Here is a 27,761-nt window from a genome sequence, read left to right on the forward strand (position 1 = left end):
CCAGACATGGACTGAGACTAAAGACCCTGAGAATGAACCAGGACCACACCTTGCATCTTCCCATCAAATGAACAAAATCTGAAAGTCCCAAAGTGTTGTCAACAAACTGATATTTGAATTTGTTATTGATGATGTTCAGTCATTCTGCTTTGTTCAGCAGTCTTTGTTTAAAAAAGAAGACCTCTTAGAAAATAGTGGTTTTAGTTTTTCCTTTAATAAATCTAATGCAGCGACGCATGTTTTAAGAACACTGTAGATTTTCAGTGTGTCTGTTAAATATTCTAAAGTGCTCACACATTTTAAAACTATCAAACATTCTAAAAATGTCACACAATGTACAACTTTCACACATTCTAAAACTTTCAAATATTTAAAAATTGTCAGATTTTAAAACTCTCACACATTCTAAAACTGTCACATATTCTAAAACTTTCACATGTTCTGAAACTGCCACACATTCTAAAACTTTCAAACATTCTAAAAATGTCACACATTCTATATCGTGCACATTGTAAAACTTTCAAAGAGTTTAAAATCATCACACATTCTAAAACGTTTACATATTGTAAACTTTCAGTTTAAAATTGTCACATTCTAAAACTTTCACATATTCTAAAACTGTCACACATTGTAAAACTTTCAATCATTTTAAAACTGTCACATTGTGAAGCTTTCTAATGTAAAGCTGTCCAAGTGAATATCTGGAAAGAAATGTATTGAACAAGTGACAAAACTCCTTTACTCTCTTGCCTGTATATTTTTAGTATTAGCATAATTGTGCAGTAACTAAAAGTAATCTGTATTAGTTTAATTTTGTGGTATGGAAATTAGCGTAAGTTACTGATTACATTTTTCAACAGTTAACATAATTGTAACAGATTACATTTTCAAAGTAGGCTTCTCAACCCTACATAACATTTGATTTATCAATAATTAGTATTTTTCTCCATCCTTTCCGAATGTGAAACATATTAAGAGTTTGTCACAAGCTGGGAATTTTAAGGAATTCACAGACTCCATCCATTCATGATTTGATTTCATGCAGACGTGTTAAGTGGTTTTATTTTTATTATTGCATTATTGTTATTGTGGGGGAAAAGGTTTTCTTAATGGGAAGAGATGAGTAAGGACATAGATTTAAAAACAAAAAACAAAAAAGGATATTACAGATCAGTTTATTTGAGGTCATGACTCCAGCAAAGTGTTTAAGTAAAATGTTCTGTTATTACTGATGTTTGATATTTATGTTATAACCTGCATCCTGCAGTTAAAAGGTGACGATACTCTGACAACAACACTGATCACTAACAAACTTTATATGTTTGATTCTTTCAGTCCGGAAAGTTTAGTAAATATTCAAATGACTTAACTGACCACTCTTAAGCTTCTTGGTCTTCTACCATTCATTTTAAAGGCAATTTTTATTGATGCCACTGTCAGCATCATTAAGCAATGCTGAACAGAATGGCAATCTGGGTGATATTTTGTACTTTTTCACCTTAAACTCAAAACTTTCTCTACTATGGTGTTGGTTACTCTTTAACCAAGGTTTTTTAAAATTCTGTCAATGATTAGATGATCCATCTTAATGTTTATTTTGCATGAGCCGCTACTTTATTCTTTGGATATTTGGCCTTGTTCTTTCTCACTTGTCAGCAGTCTTAACGTTTTTCCCATTAATTTTAGAAGTTTTTCTTAAGTCGAAGCCTTCAGCAAAGTGTTGTAACTATGACTGAGATCATGAAGATGCAAAAATCGGTGCAGCTATATTAAAACCGGGCTGCAAGGCACCATAGACCGTGGAACTCTGTGGGCGCCACCTAATGGACAAAACATTGAAAGGAATTTAACCAGTTCACAACATAGTTCCATCTATTCATTTTATGCACTGGGGCTCACCTCCAGATGACCGTGGGTGGAGGCAACCTGGACAAGGTATAGTCCCGTAGTAAGCAGAGCAATTATTGAAACATCAGCAGGACAGGAGTACCAAGAGAAAACCATCATACACAGAGAACTCAAGCCAGGGACACCACTAACACAGCTAGACTGCTAATCTCTACACTATTTCTCCATTTAAGAAATAAATGAATAAATCATACTTTAATATAATATCCCAGGAGAAATTCCATATTCCCACCTTGTTTCCAGGACGCAGTGTGGAGCCTTTTTAGGGCACTGATGGGGTCCAGGGTCTTGCTCAAGGACCCACAGTGATGTGTGCTGTAGGATTCAAACCTGCAAGATCCTGGTCCTAAATCCTCTCTTCTCGCCTCTAGGCCGGCAGTGATGCCCTGAAACGCCCCCTTTAGGATCACCTTAACTTTGAAATATAGTTTGTTCTTAATTTAAAGAGGAATCTTGTGTGAGTAGATCTATCTGCTGTCAATATTTATCAGTAAATTTGGATCTGTAGTTTCCTTCTGACTTTAAACACTAGATGGAGCTACTGTTTTAAACAAGGGAACCTTAAAAAAACAGCTAATAAATGGCAACTGCTGCTGCTTGTAACCAAAAACAGCAAATCTCAACAAAATTTGTATAAAAATTGAGTGCAGACAATCCATTACAAGTTCACTAACACAGATCCCCCCCCCCCCCCCCCCCCCCCCCCCCCCCCCCCCCCCCCATGGCTTTTCTGCATGTTTCCATCAGTGGAAAAAAAAGTTCGGATACCCTCTGTTAGAAAGAAATAAGGCAAAACCCACAACACATTTTACATTCATTTTAAATAACTTTATTTTGTAAGAATTCTCAAATTTATTTTAAGAAATGTAAGGATGTTTTATGTTTTTTTTATACAGTTTTTCTTTGAATAAAATATGATTTTCTTTTCAAATTGCATTGGGTGGCTTTTAAAACAAACACCTGAAATTATCTATTTACAAAATCTGTTAACAACTTTATTAGCATTATTTTAACAGTGTACTTCTTCGTGTGTCTCATGACCACAAACCCCCCACAACCACAAAATATTTTTCGTAAATTTTAATTACTTGTCTTCTTTTTGCTCGGTACAAAATACGTTGTTTTACAATTTTAATCAAGTCCTATTATTCCATCTTCATATCGCTCACAATGTGGGAGTATATACAGGGGACAAGGGGAAGACTGGTGTCATGTGATCTGGTGCGGCGCCTCCAGCATCTCCATTAGGAAGGTGTCAATCGGCGTGTCCCCGATTAGCTTGAAGAAGAACAAATGCTCCAGACACTTGAGGCCGATGGAGCGTAGTGCAGGCAGCCGCAGCAGCAGTTTGGCAAACCTGTGAATAATGAGAGCAGTGCCATGTGTTGAGGTGAAAGCTGAAAGGTTTATCATTTCCAACTGTATTAAACTCACTTTTGAATCATGGAGGATCTGCTAAAATAGTGAAAATACACATACAAACAATGTACAGATATGTGTATTTTGTTGATTAGTTGAATAAAAATGACTACACACATTTTAAGTTTCTACAAATGAAACAGAAAAAATTAATGAATGAATGCCATTGTTGTCTTCATACAATGAACATGACCAAAATTAATCAGGATCCACTGAATAGCACAACATTTTGGAGAAAACATGCAATTTAGTGAAAGAACATTTACTCGTAAGCTCTTCAAACTTGGAATAGGCAGCTTAAAGATACATTACAGTTTATCACTTTCAAATGGAGAAGTATGCATGTGTGATTTCACAGCTGTTAATATTTGAAAATAAATTACCATTAATACCACATCATATCAAACCGTTTTCATTTATAAAGCACTTTCAGACAGCCGTGGTCAAAGCAAAGTGATGTACTTGAGGAGCACAGTTTAAAACACAAGACAACAAACAAAAAAAGGAATAAATGATAAATATTGCATGTTTTAGGTTTTATACTTCATTTGAATATGAAAGTAAAGTATTATTGCACTGACTGCACACTTGGAAGAAACTTTTAACTCATATTATTACAATGCAGCCAGTGCATGTTTATTGTACGTAGTTATTCATTTTTATATCCAACCACAAAAAAATTGCATATATGATAGTATTTATCCATCTGTCGCTTTGCAAACCCAATCCTGAGTCTGGTTATTGAGGCAGCAGTCTGTCCCAGCTGGGAGAGAATTAGCTATCACTAGTATGCAATAAAATATCTGGGATTATTCTTTAAAACTGTTTAAAATGATATTTAAAAAATGATTAACGATTTAAAATGATGCTGATCTATATGTTATTCAGAGTGTCTTTAAAATACAGCAAGTTAGTGGTATTGTATTTTATTTCCAAACAGCAACACAGTGATTTGTGTTGTTTTTGTGCTAATTATGTGTATACATTAAAAAAATTTAAAAAAACACTCTATAAGTCTGTATTTTTCCTGCTGAATGCTTTAGCAAAGTCAACATGTTTGAGTTAAGCAGTGAAGTGAGCATGTGTTTCATTGCCATGTAAATTGTAATTGTTATAGCACTAGCTGGAGAGCAATTAAGCAGAGGTATCTAATCTTTAATGATGTTGTGTAGCAATGCATCACCAACCTGCCGGGCTGGTCTGGATACTTCTGTTTTGTATATGACTCTAACGAAGCGTATACTTTTTCTCGTAGTCCCTCAACCTCTGCCGGGTTTGACAAACCTTTTGCATCTGAAAGAAACACATACTCAAAATGAAAAACAATCACACAAGAATACTTGCAGTCAAACATGTTGAAAGTCCAAATATATATATGTGTAAAAAAGAAAAAGCTTTTCGTGTACAGAGATAAAACGTAACACTGACGTCTCCATAAGTGGCCTTAATACTTCTTAAATGTGACAGGAAGCTGGACTGACCTGGGTTAAAGAGGACGATGGCACGCAGACAGCCGAGCTCTGTCTTATCCATCTGCATGTCTTTCATTTTAGAAACCAGCTCTGTCAATACTCTGCAGAAAGTCAAAGGAATATAAGTTCATGTTATAACACAAGACTAAAAAAAACTATTATTCACACATTGAATCATTTCTTCTTGTGACATTTCTTTCTTTCTATTATGATATTTCTTTCTTTCTTAATACTTGTGCCCTTTAAATCTGTATTTTCTACTGCTGCACCTTCCCACCAAAACAAATTCCTCTTATGGTGTAACTATACTTGGCAATAAAACCATATCTTGATTCTTTAATTTTTGGTAATAGATTTTCCTTACAAAAAAGTTCTAAAATTCAATAGATATATTTCCTGAAATTGTCCAAAGAAAGTAAGGTGGTAAGTTTGTTAGTTTACCTTCTTCAGAATACAAACTATTATGTATAAGTATTATGGAGCATTTTTCTTAGAATGTAAACAAAAATACTGTTATGTATCTGTGAATGCAGAGCAAGCTGATAATAGGTCCATTGGCTTCTTTCATAACTGATATGTTATCTTACTACGGGTTATAGCCTCTCCTCCATTTATTCACTCCTCCTGCAGAGGACCTGTAGCCAATATATTAACCATGGTAAACCCAATTCAAAGATGTTTTGGTAACTCTTGTTTCCTACCTGTCAAAAATGGAGCCCACTCCAGCACTGTGGGCGCTGCTTCTGTGGACATGAAGACCTGTTGCCAGCAGGATACCGTCTTTAACCGTTACTGAGCGATGTGAGAAAGAGGCAATAAGCAGCTCATTCCAGCCTGTTCACAAAAAAAAACAAAGAAGAACAAAACAGTTACTGCTCCATTCATTATTACTTTGACACTTCAAAAAAATCATAAGTTTGTACTGATGGCAAAAAATAACGCCTGTGAATTGCAAGTCTTTATTTGCTTGACTCTTATGAAGCGTGTTGAGTTTCCTTTTAAATAACCTACATGCAGATGTGGCTGAACTTTCTCCAGCAGAGGTCAGTACTGGCGCAGCAGCAAACTGCACTGCTGGGACTTTGCAAATAGTCCAGTTATATTTGGTTTCACTGCTCCATTAAACTAGATGGCAAAAACGTTTAGAGCAAATGTAAAAGACTAAATTGGGCAGCCTGTCTAGAGGCAAGTGACTTCTTTAAAGGGAGATACAACACAGATAATAAGTCACATAAAGAGCAGTGCTTTTGTTGTGGAAAATTCCCTGCGCATGTCTTCTGTGCATGTTGACGCGTTGTTATTTATTTACAACTTTCCCACCACTCAGCTGTGTGCCTACCTGCTCGCAGCAGAATGACCTGATCATCAAGGGGGAGTTCAGAGAAGTGTGGGATCCGTTTGGCCCACTCCACCAAGGTGAAAAGTTGTTTGTCTGCCGCTTGGCAGATATTGGTGACGGGATCATTGGTCTGAAGGGAAATAAGAAGAAAAATTATACACAGGAAAATTTCCAGAAACATGCTGCACAGTGCCTTTGCTAAAGAGGGGCTCTTGGTGACACCTCCACTTTTTTTTAACAGCGAGTAAACAGGTGCAGCTTGTCTATTTTGGGTATGTTGTAAACCAGCAATTTCCTCTCAGCACATGTGAAAGTTTCAATTCATTCTGTAAGTCAGCATGCGGTGAGATGGAAAGAGCCGCTGATGAAGAAAGTCTTCAGTGCGATGGAATCCAACTCAGACGTGACACATGTGGCAGTCACTAAAGTGTAATATCATGAGCATGTTCTTGGCATTAAGTGGCTCTACATAAGTTCTTGCTAACTCAGAACACTGTTAATGCCAGAAATCGAACAGTTTATCACGTTGCGATGAGCCTTACCGAGTTCCCAGGACTGCCGTCACTGTATGTCTCTGTTTTGGGCTCCACAGCCAACTCAGCATCTAGGATCTTGTCCACAGGCATGTCCTCATTGAAACTGCTGGTAGATTCCACCTCATTCTCCCCCCGCTCTTTCCCACGTTGCCTCTCTTCCTGCACGGCTGCGCGCACACACGCAAAAAAAAAAGAAAAAAAAAGAAAAAAAAGAAAGAAGAAAAAACACATTTAAGGTCAAACACCACATGTTTGACATCCTGTGCTAGGTATGAGCAAATTCAACCTAACAGCAGTGTGAACGCTCAACAGACATGTTAAGAATATCCTCTATGCTCTCAAAGTTTGATGACCAGTGCTCCCTCAAGTATCAACAGTAGTGTTAAGACTTGAACTCTGTAAGGAATCGACAATTTCAATGTACTACAACATGTTACAGTCATAAATACAATACTGTTTATTCATAATTTTAAAAGCCACAGATATTTTGATATTCGTGTATAAAAAAAAATGGAAAAACACAGAGCTGCAACACAAGTCCAGACCTATCCCTACATACGCACTTGCACACACACCTTCTCTCTTCATGCCCATGGCCAGGCACTTCTGGTAGCGACAGTACTGGCAGCGGTTTCGCTGGCGCTTGTCAATCAGGCACTCCTTGTTGTCTCGACATGTGTAGGTGAGATCTTTCCGCACGGTCCTCTTGAAGAAGCCTTTGCATCCCTCACAGCTATACACGCCATAGTGCTTTCCTGTTCACAATAAACCACGGGTGTCAGTACCCCCTTCAACCATCCATCTGCCTGTATAACAGTACATACAGCATAACGCTCACAATGTGAGCACACATGTATCAAGCATACTAGCTTTAAACATTTTCATTTTTATATAAATGACAGCACAACATTGATTTTTGTACAACAGTTAATAAAATGCAAACCCGACAGCATGCGTTCCATGTAACCTTAACACCAGGCTGTCTGGCTTTGTTTCCTGTTCTCCACTGGGTGTCCATATTTGCCGTGGGTGGGAGTGTGAATTTGTTTGCCCATCCCTCTCCTCTATCTTCATCCCTCGAAATTACCTGAGGAGCGGTCCCCACAAATGGCGCAGATGTGTTTTGACATTCCCCCTGGGCTGGTACATTGGTAATTGATGTTTCCGAGACTCTGCAGACCTGGAGGAGGCTTGATGTCCTCAGAGCTGCTAACACTGTTCATTGAGTTCATCTGAGGATGACAGGAAGAAAGAAGAGAGACAAAGAGTTGAGGCTGCAGCTCGACAGAACACGGCAGAGCAGAAAGCAAAAGGGAAGTAAGAGTGAAATGTTTCTGGCAGCCTCATGAAACCAATCCCTTCCCCTGTTGTCAGATTTCATCTTCCGTTTGCTCTTTTTTTTTTTTTTTTCTCTCTCCACCCACGCACTTTATTGTGAAAGTGTCTCAGGCACTATCACATGCTCAGCGAGTGGGAGGGGCTATGTCCTCTGTCTGAAGCTTGTCATACAGGTTTTTTAATGTTTGTTGACAGGGAGAGGCACAGGAGAGGAATAACATGTGCATCACATGCAATTATAAAACCCTACAGTAGGGGGCATTATGTAGGAAATCACATGCAGTAGGTAAAATAGAAGAAATACTATGATGGGGGCTTCTGATTGAAGAAATCTTTATTTTATCAGTTGATAGTTTTGTTCAAAGGGCTTATCTGTTATCTATAGAAGACTTTCAGCTGTTCTATTGATAATGTGCAGGAAGTTAAGTCACCTGACACCCCCACATAGAAAGTGGCGTTAATGATGCCTCTTAAATGAGGAGTCATGTGTCCGGATATATCAGGACCAAGCAACAAGTCATTGTTTCTCTGACGTGTGCGCGCGCACCTGCACACACACACACACACACACACACACACACACACACACACACACACACACACACACACACACACACACACACACCACACACACACACACACACACACACACACACCATCACCACCACCAATCCACTCCACCCCGTTGATGTGAGACAGCCAGCATTATTTCTGCTGCACATTTTTGTTTGTTTACTTGTTTACTTGTTTGTGGGCAAACATCTGCACAACAGCCTGAAATAAGAGGACTGACCTACATATGCCCTCATGTCCTATATACTGTATCTGATGCAGCGTGACATATAGGACATCGTTCCCACAGTCACTCCTTGCTTGTCCTATCACTTATTTACAAGTGCACTCTGAATTTCCTAATCACAGACTGATCATACGACTCTACCGCTGTGACCTTACAGAAAAACATGGCATACGAGACATTTTGTTTTTCTCCCATGGCTTTCTCAGAGGGTGTTAATGCTCTGCGTCGGTACCATCTCCATTCCCACTGTATGTGCCCTACAGGCAGACAGTCAGACTTAAACGCACATTCAGTCACTGTGCACTGTGACTCAGTAGTGAGCGGCTCTCATTCTTCAGTGTACAATAGTGTTTTTACAAATAATTAATTTGACATGGTCTGAAAAAAAAAAATTCTCAAACAGTTGTTTTGGCATCATGCTGCTTCAGGCAAACAACATGCGGCTCTAGAAAAGGGCTATGAGCATCGCACATGGATTATTGATGCATCATACATACTTTATTCCACACATGGTATGAAGAGCATGCAGAATCATACATGTTAAATTCACTGGTGCCCATATCAGGCCAGACGAGCAGCTAAACTGCATGGTGAATATGTTATATCTCTTCCATGGACTATCGAATAATACAAATCATTTAGCAACTTTCTGATTTAGGAACAAATACAGAGCAAAAAAAAATAAAAATAAAATAAATAAATAAATAATAATAATAATAATAATTTAAAAGGCTGTATATTGCTCAGTGACTTACCAACTCAATTACTAATAAGGACAGTCAAAAAATGGGCAATGACTTGCTAACAGAAAGTTTTCTTTAACTAAACACAAACACTTTGAATCTGGCTCTGTAAATGTAAAATTCAAAGCCATTCAAATGTTAAGCATGCAGCAATTAATCTGAAGGATAAATACAGCACAAAATGACTATAGTCACATAAAAAAGTTTGAAATCCATTTAAAAAAAATCCAACTGGATTTATAATTTAAGTGTTACCAGAACACCCTTGAAATTTTGAATAAATCATAAAATACCAATTATACTAATACTTCTTGATTCAGTCTGGTGGAGTTCATGAACTTTAGTTCACCCATGAAAAACATGGTATATGACACATTAACCCAATAGTGACTTGGCCACTCCGCTCGGCAAGTAGTGAAAAGGTTGTAATGCCACACAGTCGTATTAGCCCACTGTGCTATGGGCCCAGATACATGCCACGATTAAAGCAATACATATCATTGTCTGCTGTGCCCTGCAGCGCTGGCCTGGATCCTGCCTCTAAAGCATCACATGTGTGTGACCATGTGTGTTTTGTATGTGCAGTTCATCCTGAAGCCACTGATCCTCATGGGGTGTGTAGTTCAAGCAGTGGACCACTTAAAGGCAGCATCTCCATTAGCTGTCTTTTTCTGGCCGTCCATTGTGCCACAGTAAAAGTGCAGTCTTGTGTGTGTTTGTGTTAAGTACTTAGTGAATCTAAAAGCAGCGAAGTTGAAAAAAAAAAAAAGTGAAAAAAAATTTAAAAGGAGAGAAAAATCGGGTTACAATCTGTCTTTATTTTCCCTTTCTACCAGTAATCCATTAAGGGCTAATAGTGGGGCTGCATGTTAAGTCCCCCTCGCATGACAGTAGTAATTCAGAACTCAGGGATGACCTTTCTGGACGAGAAGTTTAAAAGGTCAGTAGGATACCAGAGCAAGAGGAAAGCCATGGTATACCAGCCAAACACATTGGATATGGCTAACCTTCAACCTCCTGTCCTGCTGTTGGAGATTCCAGGAATGAAAGGCACATGGGTCGGCCAAAGAACACCGTGGTTTAACACATTTAGACCTTGCCAAAAGTAGCAATTTTACTTACTAGCAGACACATTCTTGTCTGTCTAAATTAAACACATGAACCACTTCCTTTGGTATTTTTCAAATGTTGTTTTGGCGAGTGCAAGTTTTCACTAACTGAAGGTGTAGCTTTAACAAGAGACACGGTGGCAGCGTAAAAACCTGGAAATGTTGCTAAAATATTTAATAAGGTTACCAAATGGTGAAGTAACAGCAAAGAACAAAAAAAGCATTTTGCCCTGTATCTATAATTTTTAGGTCTGCACATGATTTTAAAAATGTTAAATTCAATTTATCTCTTTGGGAGGAGAAAGCCAGTTGTTATCTCCTGACCACTGATCACCCACACGTTTTCTCACCTGCGGACTGCCGAGTGGTCCAAAGTTCATGCTGGGTGTAGATTGCAGTGACACAGAGGGTGAGCCCATTGACGATGTAATGACAGGATAGGGTGAGGCAAGGCCGTTAATTGGTGAGCCAAGGGTGGACATGGGGGACGGCAAGGGCCTGGAGGTGCTGATGACTGATGGGTGGCCAACCATGCCAACCATTGAAGAGGGGTGGCTGTGGGCTGTGCTCATCGGCCCTGAGGAGTCTGAAGAAGAAACACAGGATATTAAGAAAGATAAAAACAAAGTCCAAACAGATGTTTGCACAGTTAGGAGTAGATTTGGTATTTTGCATTTGTTAGTTTTATTCTGCAATATCTTCGATGCGGAAGCGAGTCTAATTAAGACATTTCTAAGAATCTGCATTAATAGGTCTGATATTCCTATAAATCATCTCCTAAATTTCTTTGCATCAAGTAGAACAAAATCATCGAAATAGACCATTTCATTGTTTGTTGAATAAATAAAAGTGCTTTAACCAGCAATGACTGCTTGTGTTTGTGAGGTACAAAGTGACAGATTGTGAACCCTGACAAGCTCACCGGGCTCAAACCTTTTTGTGTAAAAGATCACACAACAAGTTTTGAGTGGTGTTTAAATTTTTATGTTTGCATAATTTAAAAATTTCTCCAAAACTTGAATTCTTGTGTATTCTTGTGGGTTAGAGTTCGACGAGCTTGCCAGGGTTTACAGTGTGCAGTGGAAAAAAACCCACAAAACATCATCTGAGATTATATGTGCATTCCCTTCTTAATCAATCACAAAGATGAGCACTGTTTTAAAGTGCAGTTTTGGATCATCATTAAGTAATTGCTTCAACGCACGACAAAGACTTTCAACTTAAGTGTGATTTTATTCCACTGTGAAGATGTGGGATACAGTTTTACTTGTTCAGACACAAAAATGTCCTCACCACGTGTGACCATGTGTGATGTGATTATGGTAACATGTCATGCATGTTTTGTTTAAGCAGAAAAATACAACACCACAGCCCCCAAAAAACCCCAACAGGAGAGATGAAAATGAACCAAAACAATAACTTGGGCAGAGAAAACTCAAGACGAGGACAGGGACCAAAATTGGTCCGCACTTTTCAAAGAATTCAAATGAATGAATGGAAATTTCAACAGACTGTTCTTGAATCGACTGCAAAACACAAAATAGTGAGCACAGCACCCTCAAGAGTAAATATGAGTACATTTATAATTAAATAAAACTAAAACATGAGACTTCCAACAGAAGTCGAAACTCATTGTAAATATTATATGTTGGTCAACAAGCAGTGTAAAAAGATAAAAGCTGTGATTTACACCTGCAAAAGTATATTCTGTACCATTCATGTACGATGTGTCTTTACGCTGTCAGTGTCGTCTGATTCAGTCACGTCGAGTGAAGCCCATCTGATTTTGGTCGCAGGGTGCTGACTTTGCTTCACAACCATTGATGTAAACTGACAGGCTGGCATTTACATAGATGACCTACTTAGAAAAGCTGTCAGTCAAGTGGGGAACAGGGCGTGGTGTGTAATTTCATGCATGTGATGTAGCTACGAGCAAGATAACTCTGTAGCGAATACCAACATACACATTCACTGTGTACGTGCAGGGATCAACATGTACTGGACACATTTACAGTTAACCTACACAACAGCCGCAGACTGCCAGACTGCAGACCCATGAATTTATCAGTACTTAATCTCTGGACGATTCAGAGAAACGTAAACTGGTTTTACTTGATCAAAATGTTGCAGATGAGAAGGGACATTAAAAATTTTTTTTGGGTGATTCTGTAGAAGCTGCTGGTTATGTGTCTGTGCACCATGACAACAAGTATCCACCTTTAGACACGTATACACACACACACACACACACACACACACACACACACACACACACACACACACACACACACAAACACACACAGAGAGAGAGACTGTCATACACAGTGTGATACTGAACTCGGTGCCACTGTTCTTAGCTAAATGTCAGATCTCGTTGTACTATGTGCATGTGTTTGTGCATGTGATTGTATTTGTGTTGTGAAGGTGGGTGGTGGTATGATGGCATGGGGAGCCAATGAACAGCACCTGAGTTTTGATTAATTAACATTTACATGGTCATATTTTTTAAAGTTTTCGAGAACCATAGGAGAGCAAATAAAAATCCGCCTTCCTTTGGCAACTATCGTGATTTAGCATGCCAGTGAAATAAATGTTCTTTCAACATATGTTACCACTTATTAAGAAAAGAGCCAAAAGTGTGAATGACAAATGTTGGTGACTTTAGACCTCAAAAAGAGTTCCAATGACTCAGTGTCAACGAGAGATGATCCAGTTCTTAATGGAAGCAGGGTTGGGTGAAGAAATACCATCAAAATTTACTGTGTGAGTCATGAGCAGAAAATAAAAGCAGAAGAAAAAGAAAACATTATTTCTTGATCCCCCTTAGTGGAATTACTGCTCTGTATTTATCTATCTATCTATCTATCTATCTATCTATCTAATTATAATTACTGCGGCTCCAAATAAACAGGATTATTAAATTATGCATTCTTGCCAAAATAAATAGTTGATTTCCTTCTGCTTGTTGTTGTCTAATACTTTTACCACATTACCATAAATAGGAGCTTGCCTTCATGTAACTTTAAAGGTTTCTTTGAGGAATTTTACTGTAATAGAAGAATTCTTTCATACATTTCTGACAATTTGTTCATTGCTTAGGATTTGACGAGTGGGGTTGAGGTCTGAACTTTTCTGTAGATGCTAGTAAACATTGCGTACTATTACATTAGCCTGATTAAAACTGACCATAAATGCAGTACATGCAATGTACATGTCGTACTCCTGGATGCATATAGAGCAGTTGGACTGCAAGATAACATCTTGTTCTGCACTTTCATTAGATTCTCTGCACCAATTGGTAACCTACGGTTCGAACAAATTGTGAAGAGAACTTCCAACTGAAGAAGCTGGCTGATTGCTAACTGTGAGCATGGTGAAAGATCTCAACAACAAATTTTTAACACTGGTAGTGAATGTGTGCTTGGACAAAACCAGTGGTCTTATGACTTGGCTTGGATAAGCTGCATGTGTAAATGAAGTTGTTTACATAAAGAAAAGATACGCTTGCCTTCTCTCATTTGACAGGAATAATATGATCAATAGTAAAAATCAAATAATTCCCTTCAGCAAGAAAATTTCAGAGGTTTTTTTTTCTTTGCCCAGAGGCAGGAGTTTTCACAGTACCTCCTATTATGTAAACAAAGATGTGTTTCTTCTCCCCTGAGTTCGGAGGAAAAAAGTTGCTTGCTATCAGTGTTTTGTCTCTTTGGCCAAGCAAGTTTCTGGAGGTGACTTCAGTTTTCATGGTTTATGAAATTTATTCAGAAACTCTTGCTTGACGTTTGAACTGGTGTTCTGAAATTAAAATGTCTCAGATGTCTCAATGTATCAGAAGCATAAACTCTATGTAAATGGGACAGAATGAGAAATATTATATATCGCCTGTCTGGATGCAGCACTTAAACACAGCTGGCTATTTACTCCCTGTCTGTTTTCCAATGAACAGATGTTGTGCAACTTCCTGTTTCACATTTAGACTATGGCATACACCCCCTTTTTAGCTCGTTCACTTTCTCCAGCTCTCCATGTGTGAATCATGACTAGCAAAAAAGTTATTATGGCCTCTCTCTGTTAAGCTCCCACAATGCTAAGTGAATACAAGCAATCTACTTCTATGAAATGTGTTTTAAAATGTTTCAATCCCTCATACCATATGGATTACATGTTATACGGGCACAAAGTGTGCTACCTAGATTTAAATTCAGCAAAGTTTGGAGCATTTCCAAGTTCTGAAGAGCATTTTCTCTCAATCAACAAGCTTATGTAATGGTTGACCACTGTACAGCACGTACCCTGTCCAGTTTTGTGCACTGACTCTCCTTTTTATGTGTATGACAAATTCCCTTCGGGGTTCGTAAAGATCTCTTCTATTCTAGTGCTGTGCAGGCGACACAGTAACAGACCTATCATCACTTCAGAGAACAGTCTGAAAACATATTTTCATGAATGTCAGGACCAACAGAGTACCTAAACTGCAAGTCGTCCTCATCAATCATTTATGACTGAATGAAGAAATGAAATACATATTTATACCGATTCTGACCAGGCCACTGAGAACACCCTTTGAGCTCTAAAGTTAACCAAGCAGCTAAGTGATATGCACTGACGATAGCTTACTGACCTTGTATAAACCAACATGTAAATGTTTCCTCTAGAAATGAACCGGATCATTGTTAACCTGCACGTATGCATGCATGACTTTAACAGAAACAAATGTATTTTGTCCAGATACGAGTCTCCTTGGCAATAATACATGAAGTGAGAACAAGCACATGGGCAGTCAGCTGGTGGGAATGCCTATTAGGGAATGGCTGACAAAGTGTGCATGCCTTCTAAAGGGAATGAGCGTGTGTGTGTGTGTGTGTGTGTGTGTGTGTGTGTGTGTGTGTGTGTGTGTGTGTGTCTGTGTAAGAAGGCCAACATGTTCAGCAGAGGAAGCATAAATCGGCCCAGGGCAGCTCAAAGGGGCCTATCCTTGAACGACCTGCCTCAACCGGCTGTTCATTCTATGTAAATCACCGCCACACAAAGACAACAGTGGAATGTACGGTCATTTCACACATCTCACCCAGGAAAAATACACATCAGAGAGCACTGAGAAGTCCTCTGCTGACAGCATTTAAATACTTCGAGTGAAGAAAATCAAGGAAATTATAGAACTTTAGTGCCATTGTTGTCAGAAACACTTAAACTGCTTCAACAATTCAAGCATCAGTCAGAAAGCAAGCAAACAGACAAAGCAGTGAAGGGCACCTTTGACCACTGGCGTCATAAATCAAAGGTCGCCTGTTGCCAAACTCTTTTTCTACCTAACCTTTTCTGTCTATAGCAGCCGAGTTACACAGATCATTCCCAGAAATCACTGCAACAACAGATTATAAAACTCACAAAGTGACCCACAAGTGATAAATGCAGCTTAATCTGAATTCCAGTTGAATTAAATCTTACATCTAGGTACATACACTCGATAGACGTTCAGCAGAAAATTTCATAATGGTGAACTTAAGTTTGGTGCAACGCCTAAACAATAGTTTGCAGATTCGCAAGGCGGGAAAGCTTTGGGTTGTGTCAACAGTATCAATCCACTGTTTTTCATCGACCAAGTTTTCTCTCTAAAACACAAATTCTATCAGAGCCGTGGCTTGATTCCTGGTCCTTGGAGTTATATATTTTATAACCACACTGGGGGCGCAGCTGGAAGATATGAGACAGAGGGCGATAGTTGTTATTCTGAGATGTGTAAGGACATGTTGCATTTGCCCTCACAGATTCAGCCATGGTGGAAACTGATCAGTCAAACTTGCTGCCTTTTTCAAACTTTTCAATTCCTCGACACGCGATGTGGCAGGTAACGGACTCCAAGATCACTGAAACCACACATTCTGTTGGAGTCTTTAAAAACTAGAGTTAGTGGATTGCGTAGTTCAGCCATCATCACCAGATCGCTGCCGTAAATATAATTTCTGGAAATCCAAACTATTTTTTAGTGGCAGGGCATCAAACCCTACGACGGAATCAAACATCACTGATGATCAACAGGTTCAACAAAAAACGTCCTCGATCACAACCCCCCTAAATCCCTGACTCCTAATTACTTGTTTGTAACTGGGTGGAGTGCTCCACTGTGTGGTAATTCAATCAGAGCATGGCTCACTAACTAATATTATCCCTTCAACAGAGCACACTGTATACCAGCATTAGGAGTGTTTTGTGGAGGGTTAGTGGGCAATGAGGGAGAAGTAACAGGCGGGAGCATCAGATACACGCAATGTTCTCCATCTACCAGATTAGCCTTCCACCCAGAGAAGCCCCCTGCTCGTGCATCAGTAGTGTGTTTAATACCTGAGATTTAATGTGTCTAAATTGTGTGTGTTTATGCTGAGTGAGTGCATGCTCTTGTGTCCGCATCTGTATTTGACAGTGCTGCCACCAAATGACAGAGAACAGAGCGCATCCTAAAGTCATCAGCCGGGCTGCCTGCGGAGTTCATTAGATACTCCAGACATGTAATTAAGAAATCTACTCACTGCCAGACCAGCTCACTTCTCCTGTCTGCGAACCCTCACATGAATTCTTTGCATGCACACATACCAACACAAAAGAAAAAAAACAAAAAACAAAACAAACATAAAAACCTGCCAGCACAAAATCATCATGCTCTAAACATTCATTTCTTTGCTAAATGAGGTTGATGTCTGATCAATTGTGTCAGTAAATCCTCTTATCCCCGGGTAAGTATCTGCAGCTCAGCAGGCCAGCTGTCAAGAAGGTGGGAGGGTGGGGAGGCGGGGACAGCGATCGCAGCAGAGCCAGAGAAGAAGCAAGGCAGCAGCGGACAGCCAGATCGACGGACGGATGGATGGTTGGCTGGAAGGACTGACGGGTGAATGGGGGAGGGCGCTGTCCTGCTTCCATCCCCAATGCTCACATAATGAAACGACCCCCTCCTAATACACATTCTTAATCTCTCTGCTGGGCTGACAACATTAGATCATCGATCGAAAAAAGCTTCTTTTTATTTTACACTCCGCTCAGATAAAAGGGATACAAACGGTTATCTGTGGGAGAAAACGAAGATTATGCTCACATGTTACACAAAAAGCAAAGAGTACAAAGCTGCCTGATTTATGTGGGCTAAAAATTATAACAGCTCGTAGTATCAATTGAACAGATGAGTTGTTTGTGAGATCATTCCTCTTGTTATTATTTATTATACACAGTGTCAGCAGTGTATGGTTCCTCTCAGGTCCAGTGTCTTCCCCTGGGCCACCAGAACATTTTTTACCATGATAGTCAACAACAATATTTACAACATTATTCAGCCACTTATTCAGCACTGTTTGATTTATTGAGTTCACCCATGTAAGCACTGATTAGCTGACGGAGATGTTTCAACTACTGTTGCATTGCTCAAGTTACATGTAAAATACCAAGTACAACAACCGATTAATTTAATACTGTAGTTTATTGCATCAATAGTAAATAAAAAAAACCATATATATATATATATATATATATATATATATATATATATATATATATATATATATATATATATATATATATATATATATATATATATATAAGGAACTGTTAATATAAAACAGAATTTTTGTGGTAAAATAATCAACCTGTTGGATACAGAAAAGCAGGTCATATGGTTTGAATATAAATTCAAATTAGGAGCATTTAAAATCAATTTGAACATTTAAATATAGTCAAATAAGTTACAAGGTATAAACTACTTATGCATGAGTAAAATGCATACTTTGTACCCTGAAATAACTACCTCATTTCTTTCAACCAAGTACTTACTGTTTTCAATAAAGCTATATGCCTTTTCGACTCACGAAAAACATTTATGTCTGTTGTCTCCTACTGTTGTATCCTGATGTCTACACTTGTGCTTTATGCCCTTATGCGTTTTACATGTTTTTTTATGCATGCCTTTTTTAACTGACAAAACTAAGAGGCACATGCTATGTTGTATAATATATAGCAAAGATAAAGCTTTCCAATACTAATCTATGCTGAGGACATGAAAATATGTACAAAGTGGACCTGGAGCAAACAGCTGTGACAACACTATGTTTTTTTTTCTGATATCAAAGTCTACTGTCTCATGAACTCAAACACAATTTTTGTTGAATTAAAATTCTTGAAGAAGATCAAACAAAGGAGTTTAATAGTCACAAAGCATAATGATGTTGTTGTGTTCACATTCACATGTTTCCACTTGCATTTACAAAAACTGCCATTGGGATGTTTTTTACACAGAGATAGAGGATCAATGTATAGGACTGAGACAGCACAGATAAGATAAAGATTGTTTTCTGAGTGATAAAACAGTCTGCAACTTAAACAAGAAGAGCTCACACAGAACAAGCTGACCTCCTGAAAAACAAACAGCTGAACTGAAGGCCAACGCAAATCTAAGCATTCTCCCTTGTGGCTTGGCCTCACGAGTTAACTCAAATTAGTGCCTAGAAGTGATTTTTCACTATTACAGGAAGCCATAGAGGAATAAATATATGTTACTGACTTCGACACACAATGCACACTAACCTCGTTAACTCCTGCAGTGACCCAGTAAGTCTGACCAGGCCAGCCTGTCCACCGGGCCCCTGACCAGATCCTAGAAAGTCAGTCAGAATTTGCAACTGGCTTAGAAACTACACTCAAACTGAGTTCAGTATGACGATAACTAAAAGTAATGAATGAGGTAGCAACAAGACTGAGTGACCTACAGCTCTACGAGTTTGTGCCTCGTCTCAGCGGTACATGTTGAGAAGCTATAATGTGTGCCAGTTAATCATCTCATTCTAGCACCTGCTAACACTTGATACCTAACACTAAACATGAAATGCAACAGAGGCTGATGGGAGTGGCTGATGAGGTTTCGAGCGTATGGAGCCACTCTAGTGAGCACTGCATGGCAGTGGTGAGAGATATACACGTTTCAGGGATCTGCTGTAAAGTAAATTATAATAATACAAAAATAACAATAATAATTGAACTAAATAGATCATTGACAACATCACAACATTACAACATGAATCCATGAAAATAATATTAAATTCTAAAAGCTAAATGGTGCATCACTTGCAGATAATGCCAGGAAAAAAAACTTGTCAAAAGAAACTGTTTTATCTTTTAATGTGTTAGCTGTTTAATTTAAAATGCCTTTAAAAAGGTGTATGTGGCATTTAGTATTTTTCAAGTAGAAAAAAGACCGAAAACAACTTATGAATATATCTTAAATGAGGTTTAAGAAAAAAAGGTCTTCATATGACCCTACCAACGTTTCACCACAATATCACAATAATATTATTGCTTAACTTCTTAAATTAATCAACTACATATACTTGATTGAATGATGATGCATTTTTGCATCATTTTGGATTTTCTAAAGCATAGTATCATCTTCATAAACCTTCACAACATTAAAATTAATATCTTTTTTCTCAGAAATACAGACCTAGAGTCATAATTGTGAACACATTTTTTGAAACTTCACTTTTTCTAAAATATCTAAACAAAACTAATGAGTGGCTCAGATAAAGATATAATAGCTTAAAATGTGAAAATCACCACAGCTGACTGAAACAGACTGAATGAGCTTCTGTTATGTATTCAATCTTTTTTTTTTCATTTCCATGAACTACTCCAAGTGTCAAACACAGACCACTACATTTTACATTTCATCAACACAAGTGCAGCTCAAAATAATAAGGAACTAATCACATCTGTGTTTCATGTCCTGCTGTGTTCTTAGCAGATGCAACAGAATAGAAAAAAACTCACTCCAGACCAGGAAAACACAGCATGTGGATTGCCATGAAAGGAACTCTTATATCAGAGGGTTTTTTCACTGTTCTCAAACTTTATTTGACCCAGGCAAAAAGAATCCAGTGACCATTTACATGGCTTACAACTACATTTGTAAATAGGAGCATAAGCAAATTTCTCTGAAGGAAAACAGAGAGGACAATTGCACTCTTCCAAATACACATATTAGATATATTCACATGGCTTGAGACTAAAGCCACTTAACAGACTAACTGCAGCATGTGTTCAGATGTGCTCATAGCAACACCTCCTACATCTCATCAGGAAGAAAGAAAAGAAAATAGCATCGTCAGCATGAGCACTGATGAAAGGATGCAGGCTGACAGACGCCAGACACAAGCAGAGAAAGAAAGCAGAATGTAACGGGGTAATGCAAAGGGACAAGTGTTGAGAGTTAAACAGATAGTGAAGGACAAGGCAAAGAGAGCTAGAAGCATCCTTTTAGGTTGAGTGGCATCCCCACTCACTACATCTGAGACTTAAAGTGAGTCACAAGCTCAATTCTAATGTGCAGCAACAAAGTCATGTACCTGTCACAACTAGTTAAGTCAATGTAATGACTTTAAATGCAAGAGGTAAGTTTTGAATCACAACAAATGTGAAACAAATCTGGATTACAAAAACAAGTATTGAGCAAACATTAGTCCATATATTAAGAAATGGTGGTCATTATATACAACGTAAATGTAAAGGTGTTCAGAAATGCAGAGTTGCACTGGCAGGTGCAGGCTTCTCCCAGTGGGAGAATTCTAAATAACTTCATCAAAGCTTGCATAGGGATTAGAGGTATTACCACAATGCATCTGTGCAGCCCTAGATTTTAATGCTCAGGCTACACTTCTGTGGAAAACCACAGAACAATGTTGCAGTCAAGCTGATTCGATTTGCAGCAACAGACACACGCACACTCAGGCAAGACAAAACCCAGCTACTCACAGTGACCGAAACCTGTCTCCCTCCCAGGGCTGCCTCCAGTTGCAGCTGATGCCACAGGGTGCCACATGCCTTTGGGCGAAAGTGTGGCACTGGCTGAACGCCAGTTGGTCAGGACAAGGTGTCAGACTCAAGTGTTGGCTTGGTGGACACTCAATCAACTACTTTTCAGGATAGGACAGGCACAGAAGGGTCGATGTAAAGAAGGAAGGGTTGGGGGGTGTCAGTCAAGAGCGAAAGAGGCGGAGTCCACCGGTGCCGGTTATAGGATTACCCAGATTATCCTTCCCCAGAGATCAATCCCACAGGAACTGTTTGCTGCCTGACTGCTGTACAAATCAGCTCTTCTACCGCCTACTCATCTCATGTCTCTCTCTCTCTCTCTCTCTCTCTCTCTCTCTCTCTCTCTCTCTCTCTCTCTCTCTCTCTCTCTCTCTCTCTCCCCCCCCTCTCTCTCTCTCTCTGAGTGTTGGTAAAACTATCTGCACTGAGACACCTGTTGTTGTGGCTTGACAAGGGTGTCTGACAAGGAGGGGGTAGAGGAGTGAGGGAGGTCATGGTTGAGGGGAACACACTTAAGAGTGCAGTCCAACCAGAAGTTTCCTATTACTTACTCTTAAAAGGGATCATGGCTGGAGAGCATGGGAAGACCGTATGAAGACACCGTTGTAATCCACAGGGGTTAAGATATGCTAATTACATTTCTAAACTTTCTTCTTCGTATTGTTCTCCTTTCACAGCAGCATTCACAGGATGTCTAAAAAGAGGAGCTGTGGTGTTAGCTGAGAAGGTAGATGTCAAGAAGTGGACAGAGGTTAAATGACCCTCTCTTTTTTCCCCCTCAAAACATCTGTAATCCCCTCATCCAGCTCAGAAATCACAGTGCCAGCATGCATACATAGTAGTACTGTTGCAGGCGTGTAGCGTCGCCTCTGTGCTGTGTCAGTATGTTTGTGTGTTTAACAAGTGTTATAGCATTCCAGGAAGTCAGGAATTGTCTTCATCAATGCTCTAGGATGGCCAAGAAAACACATAGCCAAGTGAAAATCCAGATGCAAACACAGGCCAAAAATATAACTTAAAGGCAAAGAGGAACAATACATGACAAATCCTGCGGGAACTTAAACAAACTACAAAAGCCACGTACAATGAGATACAATCAGCCATATAATCTTAGTTACTGCAAGCTAAAATCAGCCTGCACAAAGTAGTGGGTCATGTTCTTCAGCATGAAGTAGCATCCGTTCTTGACCTTACAAGTAACAAATGTTGCCTTTATTACTGAGCCGGTAAACAAGGCAATAAATGTGCAATTTATAAAGACTGCAGTATGCAACTGTTTCTTTTGATTTATCACCTAGAAAACATTTGCACTGCTGTTGGTTTTGAAAAAGCATTTGGCTTCAAAATATAGCACGGAAAACTTCTATTTTACTTACATGACTCAACAGGGCTTTCTTGTGCAGAGCACCTGCATGTGACTGGATCGACTGTCTATACAGTGCTTGAAGGAGAGCCACCGGTAACTGTATCTGCTTGATGACAGTAGCCTGGCAAAAGACCCAGCTGCCCGAAACAAGAACAGGGTAGAACGACAAAGGAGAAAAAGTGCTTTCCTCTCTTTCCGATTAAACAAATTCCACAGGGAGAAATTAAAATAATGCGGTCCTTCTTAAAAGAATGCTGTTACAATAGTGTGTCATGACCCACATAAAACACATCAAATTAACCCTGAGAGCCATAATTAGTAATTATAGATGTATCATGAATTGTGAAGACGTTGGGAGGAGGATAATTGGCAGCCCTAAATTTAGGATACAGTCTTAAATGTTTAATCTGAACATTTAATAATCTAATCATCACATAAGGAGCCCAGTTCCTCTTTGTTTCCTGCTCTCTTTGCTAACTCTGACTTTTGACAGATTGAATTGTGTCACAAATTTAAATGGGGAAACATTTTCAGAAAAAACATTTTAAAAAAAGTACACTTTTCTGCAGACTGTAATGTACAATGCACTTTAGAGTTGGGATGGGTACAGTTGTGGACCAGAGATAAAACTGTCACACTGAACTGACACTCAGGAGCATCGGTTTAGAATGAGTTAAAGAGACCAAATTTATTTTGTGGTTACCTGTTGCTACTACATGTGTTAGTTTTAGGCTCTGGAATATGGTATTTCAATGTAGTCAATGGTGCCAAAAAGAATATTTAAGTTAACTGGTCAAACCAGAAAGCATTATTGAGACAAGCGTCTCTGGTTATTGACCACAATGCAAAGGATGTTCTCAGGGCTTCAGTTTTCTGATCAACAATTTCTTCAGTATTTGTTTGGATACTGGCTGAACATTGTGGGCATCAATCCCAGGACTATGTTGCAATGTAATGGATTTTTTGGTGCAAAACATGTGGAAAAAAAGTTTCACAAAAAGCCTGTTAATTCATCACACCATCTTTGAACAGCTTGTTTGTTCCAACCAAGTAGAAAACCGCAATTAATTTGCAATTTCTTGCTATCAGTTTAATTCATGTACATCGTTTTGATAATTATAACATTCCCTGTACAGGTGTCTTTTTAGCAATGTACCATAGTATACCAGTCCATGAATGAATGAAAGAAATGAAGACATTTTAATCAACTAAGTAACCACTAATGCAGCTGACCAACAAACTTTACTGAGTGCAGTAACTGACTGCCTCTAATTATGTTACAATACTGTGAAATTGTACATCAAAAGTCAATGGAAAACCAACAGTTTTCTGAACAAATTGTTTTGCAGACATATAAAACATTTCCGGCTCTGTGTGCAGATGCAACTTCAGCAGGTCACTGAGTTACAATGTTAGGTGGAAATGATAGGTTGAAACTAATAGATGAACTGAACTTTCCAGATGGATGGATGGCTTAGGCTGTAGAGTCGCTTGTAATTGTGATTTTAACTTAGAATAAGAGCTGTTGTGCACTCATGCATGACATGCATGCAGGTTGTTATTGTATAATTGGCAAAGCAATAGCTTCCAACTTGCATCTCATAGCGAAACACTGCTGCAGCTTGTGGCCTTTCAAGGTTCTCTGCTTGATTAAAGCTGGAATTAAATCAAGGCTTTGACCTTCTTCACTAATGACTAATTACTGGCAATTAGCCCAGAGAAAGCCCTCCTTACACCCCTTCTATTCCTTCACCCTGTTCTCGCAACCGGCATCCACTCAGGCACAATTAAGGCATCCAAACTTTACGACAGTCACTCACAAAATACACACCTCATAAAGTACCTCAGAAAACCTTGTCAGTGCATTGTGTGCTAATGCATGCACTGTCACTGACTCATTGTGGGTTCCAGCCTATACAAATCTAAAGCAAATACCTGCAGAGAGACACACCCTCCCCACCTGTGTGGTTTATTTAAATCTGCAGAAGGGGGGAAAAAGAGCAGGCCGGGGACGAGCGTTAAAGAGCAGGCTTTAATGCGGGAGGGACTTCGCATTCAAGAAGTGCCACCCACGTTCCTGAAGTCACATGCCAAGGTGACATTATCACATCGTGTTGTATGAAGAGATAGGCACATAGCAAGGCTGCATAGCTGTAAACTAGAAGTGGAGGTGTGTGTGTGTGTGTGTGTGTGTGTGTGTGTGTGTGTGCGTGTGTGTGTGTGTGGTGTGTGTGTGTGTGTGTGTGTGTGTGTGTGTGTGTGTGTGAAGAGTTCAATCACTGACCCTTGGCAAGTGATGAGAGTTCACATCAACAAGGGTGATCTCTTTCTGCACCCCACCCCTCCAACACCTGATTTCATCTCATTTTACTCTTTTCACTCTCCAGCTCTGTTCTTTCTGTTACAGCCTCCCTGATGTGAACACTAAATAAGTTCTCACTGTCAGAAGTAGCGAGAGGGACGTCATGCACGTCAGCTTGTCTAGAATCACTTCCACTGATGGAAAATAAAAAGTGCTGAAGTGCTGGGAGAGAAAAATGCTGAGTCTACTTTGAAGCACTGGGCAGACCTTAAAAGTAAACATGTTTGAGAAAAGTTATTAAACGGTAGGATGACAGAAAGCACAGCCAAGTTGCCTTACACCTGATAAACACTGCTGATAGACAACAGGGTGGCCGTTCCCTACTGAAGAAATCTCGACTGGCCATACATAGAATCATTTTTATGCAAACTTTAATGAGAATGCTGTTGTTGATAAATATATCATGGATCCTTAATATGAGCCAGCAGACAGGCAAAACAACCTTTGGAATGATCTTAAAATGGCCGTTTCTTTCACTAGGAATTTTCACTTGGAATTTTGATAAATGCCAAACTATGGGATATAAGTGTTGCATGATTATAGCCACCTTATTCAGAGGTGTTTGAATGAATGAATGAATTCATTCATTTATTTCGAACAATAAACTAAAATTATAAAGGCTTTACCATATTAATTTTGTGTAGGGTATTTTCATCCTTACATAAAATGTACTGATATTAATTGAATAACACTACCTTTCCAGTACTAATCAATTGATTCAGTTTTTTTGTTCTTCTCTTTAAATCATATGTATTTTGTCAAGTATTCAAAAAAAAAAAACAAAAACTAACAAAACTGAACTTAAAGCACACTCTGCTGGAAAAGCATTCCAGTGTGACCCTAATGGGCCAAAAGAAATCTTTCACTGAAAACAAAAGCAATCATACTCCATTAAATAAGCCCCATTTACAATGTAAGTTAAACACATGGAAAAATATAAGGACATTTATAAATCGTTGCAGAAAAAAAAACATTAGAAAAGTTCTCTGAAACAAAACTAGATTAAATGATTGAAGTCTGTATGCTCAATAAGCATTTGAGAAAAAAAGAACAGCCGAAAAGTTTTTGCATATGTGCAGAAAAAAGCAATGTGAGTGTCATATCAGCATGTATCTGAGGATGCCACTATAAAATGGCACATCACAGTTAGTCTTTAAAGAGAGACAACAAAGACACTGGGGCCCTGGGGACTGCTCTGTTACTTTTGTACACTGTGGGTTTCCCTCATGCTCTCCCATCCAGATGTCTCTGGCATTCCCCTGGGTGCCACATTCATTATAGAAACGATTTTCAGTCTCTGTAAATCGTGCCAAAATATCTGTGATAATGAGAAGGGGCTGCACTACGCGGGCTTCAAAGGCTGCTTTTGTTTCCTTGTGATGCGCCGCTATTATTTTTAATTCTTCCCACAATTGACTGATTTAGATTTGCATGGCCTTATTTGCAGTTGCAGTGGTTTGACAGAAAAGGAGGAAAGAAAAAGAGAACATCACATGATAAGTGATGCATATAGTATGTGGCTCAACGAGGCTTAAAAAACCACTCAGCCACTTTCACTGAACATAAAACCAGATTTAAAACATTTATTGCACAATAAACAGGCAGAGAAAAATACTCCAAGTAGGACATGTTCTCCACATGTCGCAAACTAAATTTTAACGTATTTGTGGATCTCACGCTGCAACAAAAAACGATGATAGAAAAATGAAATCGGGTGGTTCAAGGGCAAAGTCACCATGCCAGAGCAGAGTTCAGTATGGCAATATCGCATCGCGCTGTCATTCAGCTGAATATGGACACGCTGGTGACCTGGGTGCGTCGAAAACTCCTTTCACTCCAAAGGAGCTACAAGTTTGTTTATCACTGAAACTCCACCAGAGCCCTTTACTGTTACGTCTATTTCTCACTAGATCTGACGACCATCCCAGACCAATAAATTGCGTTTCTGTCCCAAACAGTTTAACAAGAGACGCGCGACAAGCGCCATAAATTACATAAGCGCAATTAAAGTGCCAACCTCTGACCTTGCCTGACCGGCACGACGACCATCACCTGACTTCTGCGCTGTCCACAGCTTCCCCTTCCCTGAATTCGCAAAGTTGCGGGTCGTTTTCTAAAACAAACAGTGGCGTGACGATCCGGCTCCGCGGGCTGAGGTCGGTGGTTAAAGTCCGCCAACACTTTGGCTCGCGGAGGAGACGCCATGAAACAAACGCGCTCCAAGTGACAACAAAACGCCAGCAGCGTGGAGGGAAGCACAACCGACAGGGTCCTCTCCATGTAAAAAAAGAAAAAGAAAAAGACAGACCCACAGTGGGGTACTTACTGAGGTGTAAATATGGATCATTGCCGTCCATACTATGCGAGTTGTTACGGCGATTTCCTAGAGTCGGTGCTGCTCCGCATCCCAGCGCATTCCTCTCCCAGACCGACTGAACTCTGTGAGGCGGCTCTACGCGGGGGCCCAGCGAGGGAGGGGGCGGCAAAACAGGGCTTCTCCCAATGACAACAGTGGTCGATATCAA

At 39.3% G+C, this 27,761-nt stretch overlaps 1 protein-coding gene across 2 annotated transcripts; it reads right to left on the reverse strand.

Moving 5' to 3' along the window:
* Positions 1-2,753: 2,753 nt before the first annotated feature.
* On the reverse strand, positions 2,754-27,734 carry rxrgb (retinoid X receptor, gamma b). 2 transcript variants are annotated; one of them, XM_030082730.1, is made up of 10 exons: positions 27,563-27,734; positions 11,014-11,249; positions 7,762-7,906; positions 7,238-7,429; positions 6,681-6,841; positions 6,139-6,268; positions 5,501-5,633; positions 4,809-4,900; positions 4,515-4,620; positions 2,754-3,265 (listed from the first exon to the last, which is right to left on the reverse strand). In XM_030082730.1, the coding sequence occupies exons 1-10, from the start codon at positions 27,591-27,593 to the stop codon at positions 3,118-3,120; spliced, it is 1,374 nt and encodes a 457-aa protein (XP_029938590.1). In that variant the 5' UTR covers positions 27,594-27,734; the 3' UTR covers positions 2,754-3,117. The 2 variants fall into 2 exon arrangements, with proteins under 2 accessions (XP_029938590.1, XP_029938589.1); XM_030082729.1 differs by lacking the exon at positions 27,563-27,734 and adding an exon at positions 21,449-21,572 and having other exon boundaries at positions 7,250-7,429.
* Between the last annotated feature and the right edge of the window lie 27 nt (positions 27,735-27,761).

This window comes from Salarias fasciatus, chromosome 23 (genome assembly GCF_902148845.1).
Source record: "Salarias fasciatus chromosome 23, fSalaFa1.1, whole genome shotgun sequence".
NCBI lineage: Eukaryota > Metazoa > Chordata > Actinopteri > Blenniiformes > Blenniidae > Salarias > Salarias fasciatus.